Consider the following 7,406-nt stretch of genomic DNA (forward strand, 5'->3'; position numbering starts at 1 on the left):
TCAGATTAAACCATGCATGATGGGAGGAGATGCATCCAGGAGACAGCAGGTCACTCCACATCTGCCCCTCTCACTTTGATTAGGACAGTGCTGTGCAGTGCTAAGCCTTAAACAGACACAAACCTGTGTGTAAATGTGTATGTGTGGGCGGGTGTGTGTTTGTGCTTTGTGTGTGCTGTTTGTGTGGGGCTGGTAGAGAATATTACATTAATCTGTTTGGCACCGTTTCTGCTGTGTGTTGGCACGTTTCTCTTTTTCACACAGACAATGTCAAATACCTGTCTACAGGAGTCTGTCGCCATGCCGACAACCTGAGCAAAGCTGGATTATGGATTCATAACTACATTTGGATTTATGGTTCTTTATAGACTTTTTGATTTTATATATAAATGTAATTTTACTTTCACCTTTGTTGGGCATGATGAGGGAAGATGACATGCGGCAGCATCCATAGCTGAATTAAGACTGTGAAAGGAATCGTAGACATTTCATAAAATACCTTATGTACAGTAAATATAAAGTTACGGTGAGCCAGTTAGTTAAGCATAAAGTGTGGAAACAGAGGAAAGCAGATAGTCTAGCACTGTCCAAAGGTGAGAAACTCTATACCAGCAGCTCTAAAGCTCATTCATAGTAGATGGAAAGAATTGTTTCCACCCATCGCCTGTCTTAATGATAAGCTACGCTAACCTATGACAGAATTAGGGCCACAATAAGGAAAAAATAAATGAGAGGAGGATTTTCCATGTTGACAGTCAAGTCCAAATGTTGAGAATGACGTAGAAATGTCAAGAAAAAGTCAAAATGTGAAAGTTGGACTTTTTTCTCGACAGAATAAACAAATGATCTATAAAATGTTAATATGGCCTTGCTCTTTACACAAGCAGGTGGACCGATTTGTATTTATTTATTTCTGTGAGACTGTTTCCAGTCTTTAAGCTAACCAGCTGCTGGCTCTTGCCTTATATTTACCATACAGACATGACAATGGTACCGTCAGACTCTTGGCACGATGGTGAATAAGTGTACTGTATTTTCCTTTCACGGTGTGCCATTACATATGACCCCCAGGCCACCAGGATAAGAATATGTGGATACATTATTGGTTCTGTGCTAGGGGGAAAAGAAACACTTCAATTCTTTGTTTGCACCACTGACAAGTAAACAACAGTTTCAGTCAGATAAAGCTGTTAAAATAACCTGGGTGGTTGTGAGCTGCTCCAGTGTCTTTTTCCTCTATGCTTTCAGAATCTAGATAGCACAGCTCTGCAGCCTCAAACACAAACTGGAATGGTTTTGCTTTCACACCAGCTGCTATTTTACATGATCTGTGGTCACACTGTGTTCCAGCTTTATGTCTTTTCCCTTTCAGCGTAAGATTAGGAGGTTTCACAGATCCTCTGCCTGCTATCTCTCTGTCCCCCACGCTGCCTGCTTTTATCCTCAGCTTCCTCACTCTGTCTCCGTTTTTTCCTTCTCCCTCCTTCCGCGTCTCTCTCAAGCATGCTAATGTCCTTGTTGTTGCCTAGGTAACTATTATGGGACCCCAAAGCCGCCAAGGCAGCCCATCATTGGGACAGTGATTCTCAATGATGCAGGCTCCCAGCAGTCCACCCCAAAGCGCACCAAGTCCTACAATGACATGCAAAACGCCCGAGTAGTGCCTGCTGACGATGACGATGACGACCAGGCCACGGAAATGAACAACAGTTTTACAGGTGAGGGCGTATTGCACTACTCCAGCCTCCCTCTGTCTGTTGAAGTTTCTGTAGCTGCAGCTTTCTTTGTCTCTGCATGTGTAGTATTCTCCAACTGTGCTGTATTTGTTCAGGATGGATACTTGTTAGGTGTGTCTGTGTATGCATGTGTGCACCCGAGATTAGGAATACAGAGGGAGAAAGATAATGTGTGTATGCTTGTGATACTCTGGTCTGTTGTACGGTGTCTGGCAGTTACATCATGTTTTTGTGACGCCTATTCCTTTTCTGTGAGCCTCCAAACACTGCCATCTGCCTGTGAGGAGGGGTGCAGTGGGGGAAGAAGTAGTTTACAGGCTACACTCACAAGATTCATCATTGTCTGTCTGTGCCACAGCCTTCACATCCTTTCCTACCTCTGTGGAATTTTTTCACAGTTCTTGCTTTTGCTCATCAGCTTCCCTCTCATTTGTTTATCTGGTGTTAAGATCTCTGCCTTGGTTGATGGTAGTATTCCCATGTCACATTTTCTCAACACATCTTCATACAGATGCATACAGATTAATTCCATAATATAAATACAAGGAGAAAATAAGTGACATTATGAGATTTTAATGCCAGAGCTTTACCATTTCACATCCTTTCCTCTTTCCTTTGTGCTCTGTATTGTTTTGTGAATGTGATAGATGGTGTTTTCTTCTGCTGTGAATCTATGCCCTCTCTGTGTCCCCCTGCCAGACTGACACTGTTGAATTAGCATTTGATCAACCCTGAAAGGCCCATGGAAGCAGTGGAGGACACTGGGCCAGAACTGGGGTGCGAGTGGGGATGGGGGATTGGATTGCTAGCTTTAGGGAAAAGAGGCTTAGGGGTGGAGAGGTAAAACAGGGTGGGGGTCAAAAAGAGTTTGGGAAAAACTGGTGCCCAAACAATTAACGTATTTCTGGGGCCCTTTTGGTACACTAGAAGTGGGCAGTAGGATGGGGGGAAGGCAAAATGCTGTGAGATTGTTATGGCTGATGTGTGCTAAAGAGTATCCAGAGCGAGCATGTTTGCTTTTTTTCACCTGATCCTCTCTTGCATGCATGCAACATAAACCGTGGTTTTGTTCTCTTTTTGTTGCTGTTCCATGTTGTGCCTGTTGTGTTACCCAGGATCCTTAGTGGGTAGTCTCTTCCCCTCTCCTTTGTTGTGCACAGGCAACCCTAACGACCACGACGAGAGCCGTGGCAGCATTCTCCGGCCGTACCCCGCACGTGATAACGCTCCACCCTGTGGTCTGAACAATGCGGCCACTTCCACTGCAGACAGTGGGCAGCAGACCCTCGCAGAGCCGCAGGTCTCTCCGGAAGACCCTCTTGGACCACTGCCTGAAAACTGGGAGATGGCGTATACAGAGAATGGAGAACTTTACTTCATAGAGTATGTATCAACAACTTGCAACGCCTAATCTGCTGCACACACAGTTTCTGCACTGTCTGAATAAGCATTTCTCAGGAGCTCATACAGTAGTTGTTTTTTCTATATTTTACCTGCACTGTTATCCTTTTGTTCGTCCAGTGGCTTGTCTTCCTCCCATGATTTGGTTTTTAGGCCTTTCCAGCCAACCTGCCCAGCCCCCCTGGGTGACACTGCTTTCCTGTTAATCCCTGCATGTCTCGATCTCTAAAGGAGATCACATCCTGATCACCTGACTACCTCCAACTCTCTGTCCTCTCTGCAGCATGGCAAAGGCACACCACCAGGACATGGCTGTGTGTTTTCAGAGCTTGTATGTTCAATTCTGCTATCACTGAATTACAGCATGTTCTTATTTTAGCACTAGAGAGAAATGTCAGGTCATTTATTGTTGATATCCTGCTTACATTGCTCTGTTATTCTCATTTCTCTTTGCAGGAGACACTTACTATCCTCTGTAAACTTGCTGACGCAGTTTACTTTTTAGTTATTAGTGATGTATTCAAACACCCCTTCTGTGCTTTTGTATGTCACTTTGACAGCCTGTGTTGAATTATTCTGTTGTCTCATTTGTTTTCTTCTCAGCCACAACACAAAGACCACATCATGGCTGGATCCCCGGTGTAGAGACAAAGCCTCCAGGCCTCTGGAAGAGTGTGATGATGATGGTAAGCTGCTACACATAATTTACACAATAAAAGTATACATTTGCTCCTCTGGGTAGTGATTTAAGAATCAGCAGGTAGTGCTAGAGGTCTCAGACATAGAGCTCTCCTTGAGTTTTCAGTGGTGACATTGTTAAGTCCTGCATTTTTCAGCCATATATATATATATTCTTTTTCAGAGTTTGGATTAATTGAGTTGATATGTGTCCTACATTTGTCATGCCTTAAATTGTCAATTCTGTGTTCTTTTACAACCATTGCTATAAAATGACATAAAATTTCTAAATAATGTTACGACATTTATGTTATGACAAATGTTATCACAGCTGACAACTTCAAATATCGGAGCACAGATTGCAAAATTGCTCCATCAAGTGGTGAAATCCATATTAGCAGACAGAATTTTCCTAGATTTGTTTTAATATTGCTATATCCTGTCAATGAGACTAAGGGGTTTCTTTTTTCCTTTCTCTGGACTGTCACTTCATTCTTTATTTGATCCCTCCATCCCCGAATCACCTCTTCTGTGCTATCCATCTCTTTTCTGTTCTTCAATTTGTTTTCTTTGTTTCATCCTGCTTTCACCTTGAAGAAGAAGGGATACATACCGAGGACCTGGAGACTGATCTAGGTACAATCTTTATTTTTGGTTATCATGTATTACTTCATTTGGTTAGATGACACAGTTTATACCTATAATCTCTTTTAAATAGATAATCTCTTAAATTAAAAGTTAACGGCTTAATTGTATGTTGTGCTGTAACAGCTCACGCTCTAATCAACAGTTGGAGGTAATATCAAAAGAAAATAAGTCTACCAACTGATTATGTTTCTTAGGCCTAAAGGCCTAAGTGTGTTTTTGAGGTGAACTGTAACTGTAAACAAATCCATGTGTTAGGAAGTCCTCCAGGGGTTAACTTTAAAGCATAATGAATTGTAATAGATTTTCTCTGGATTCTGGCACAAGATAGATTGATTTTGTTTTGAAAATCCAACTGTCATAAGTTTATGTCTGTGTGTCAAAATTGACTTTAATGTTTTTGGCATTTCTTGCTCTGCTTTCTAAATGTCTCCCTTTAGAATTTTATCTAATAATGGAGCATTAATCCGTCAAATATATTGCTGTGTGAGCCCCTGTGAGGTTTACTCACCGTATCTGTCGCTGATCAAAGCTCTGCCTAACGTCCATACACTGAAAGCTGTGCCAATGGATTTTCTATTGACATAACAAAACAGTATTATACTCTCCACTGTTCATAGTGTGAATAACAGCAGTTATTTATCTGAGATACACACAAACACATTTTGAATATGTTATGCTGAGGACTGTTGTTGGTAGATATACTTCACAGACAGCTGCCGATTCTCTTCCCATTTGCTATTAACATAAACAACCCTGTAACGGTGCGAAAGCTCAGTGTCAACAAAGGCCTTGCATGTCTGACTGTAAGCCTTCATTACTGCTGACTGCTCAGATGCAGACAGCCTGTGATTATTGATTGTGAAAGCCAGTGTCTTATAAAAGTCTTTATTGGAACTGGGAGAAGCCCACAGTAACACAAGGAGGTAATGTCTTTGGTTGAAATCAAATACAGTGAGGAGAAGAACTGAGATGCCAACATCATAATGGGAATGTGTCAGTTTAATAGGCTCCATCTGTCCACCTGTTCCCATGAAATGTGGTTAGGTGTGTGTACACTATGCACCGCAACGTTGAGCCGAACATAATACAGTACTGAACTTATATTTAGTAAATGCAGATGTTTGTGCTTCAGTTTTCAAATTTCCACACTGCGCTTGTGTGTTGACCCGCATTCAGAAGTGGACCTGAGCAGAATACTTGTAATTCTAGGCAGCAGGACAGTGATCCAGGTCATAATTTCCATCCGTCCATCCATTACCTATATCGCTTTTTTTTAAATAGTGTCACAAGGGGCTGGAGCCTATCCCAGCTATCATTGGAGGAGAGGCAGGGTATGCCCCAGACAGGTTGCCAGTCTGTCAGGGCTGACACGTAGACAACCACACACTCACACTCACTGCTACGGGTAATTTAGAGCCGTCATTCAACCTAAGCTGCATGTCTTTGGACTGTGGGAGGAAGCTGGAGTACCTGGCGAGAACCCACACAGCCACAGGGAGAACATGCAAACCCCACAGAGAGAGTCCCGTGTCGGCCCGGGCTCAAACCCAGAACCTTTTTGCTGTGAGGTGACAGTGCTAACCACTAATCACTGTGTCGCCCCCATCATAGTTTAGTTTATGAAAAACACTTACTGACAGATACACATCTGACATGTTGTCTACTGTAGATTAGAAAATGTGAGGAACTGTCGGCTAGAATCCTCTATACCTGACCTTTCTACTTTTACAAATGTAATTACACATTTTAAAGGAAGCATTTAGCAGTGCTGCCGACCCTTATCAGCCAGAAACTACAGCTTTAACTTAAGAAATACAATGGTAGAAAAAAGTTGTTTTTAAAATAAAACAAAAAGGCTGTATGTAGTGAGTGACACAGGCTCTAATTTAGTTTAGGTTTTTTTTTCTTCTTGGCATTTCTGGAAGAATTCCAAAGCACAAAATGCCTGAAAAACTATGCTTATAAATATAAAACATCACAACAGAGTCAATCTCTTATGTACTCAAAACGGTCAAGATAAATAGTACAATTGAGATTAATTTAACTATTTCCTGTAACTAATGACTTTATTTACTGCATTGATGGTGCCCGGGAGTCAACTCAACCACACTAACTGACTTGGCTGCGCTAATAACCAAGATAAAGGTAAAAAGTGTTGTGTTTTTGAGTGTAATGTGGTTTACCTTTTGTATTTCAGAGCTGCCTCCAGGTTGGGAAAGAATAGATGACCCAGTGTATGGGGTGTACTATGTCGAGTAAGTTAATCACCGTACTGATTTAAATAAATACAGTTTTCCAAATGAAAGACGCTTTTACAAATGTTCAGTCAGTCTTTTCACCTGTAGGCCACATGTACAAAGACTGAACCTTGATAATGAGAAAAGCATATTTTATGAGCGTGTGTACCGTCAGTCTTTACCTCTGTTGCCTTGTTTTCTCTGTGTCTCAGTCATATAAACAGGAAGACCCAGTATGAGAACCCAGTCGTGGAGGCGCGGCGTCGCAAAATCCGGGAGCAGCAGCAGCCGCAGCCGAAGGTGAGCGGTATATTCGAGGTTCGTTTCCTGCCCTGGCACGGCACCATTTCTTTCTTTCTTCATGTCTGTGAGCGGCGTGTCCTTCTTGTTGAACCACTGCTCTCCTGGGTTTGGGCCAGATTGCTTTTGTCTCTGCTGGGACTCGATTTCAACTTCAGCTCCCTTTTCAAGACATGATGGTAACAACAGTTATTCACTAAATGCATTTCGATTCTTGTACAGACCATGTTTTACTAAAATAGACCTGGCCCAAGCCCTGGTGTCATCTTTGGTGTTCAGGTTTTAATTTATGTGATTTAAAATCATAAATGCTGCGTATCATTTTGTATTTGATCATTTAATTTGCCTTACCATGAAAAGCTGAGCAAAGGGTTTTCAAAAGGCAAGTTGAGAGTGACACAGAGTG

General features: G+C 42.1%; 1 protein-coding gene across 1 annotated transcript in view; it reads left to right on the forward strand.

The window, feature by feature from the left end:
• Positions 1–7,406, forward strand: part of LOC109951120 (membrane-associated guanylate kinase, WW and PDZ domain-containing protein 1-like) — a 79,493-nt gene that overhangs the window by 45,360 nt on the left and 26,727 nt on the right. The window contains exons 4-10 of the mRNA XM_020585422.1: positions 1,530–1,718; positions 2,852–3,119; positions 3,421–3,468; positions 3,741–3,823; positions 4,413–4,451; positions 6,661–6,718; positions 6,913–6,996. Coding sequence (XP_020441078.1) covers positions 1,530–1,718; positions 2,852–3,119; positions 3,421–3,468; positions 3,741–3,823; positions 4,413–4,451; positions 6,661–6,718; positions 6,913–6,996 — 769 coding nt within the window. The remainder of the gene's footprint in view (positions 1–1,529; positions 1,719–2,851; positions 3,120–3,420; positions 3,469–3,740; positions 3,824–4,412; positions 4,452–6,660; positions 6,719–6,912; positions 6,997–7,406) is intronic.

This window comes from Monopterus albus, unplaced genomic scaffold (genome assembly GCF_001952655.1).
Source record: "Monopterus albus unplaced genomic scaffold, M_albus_1.0 scaffold365.1, whole genome shotgun sequence".
In the NCBI taxonomy this organism is placed as follows: Eukaryota; Metazoa; Chordata; class Actinopteri; order Synbranchiformes; family Synbranchidae; genus Monopterus; species Monopterus albus.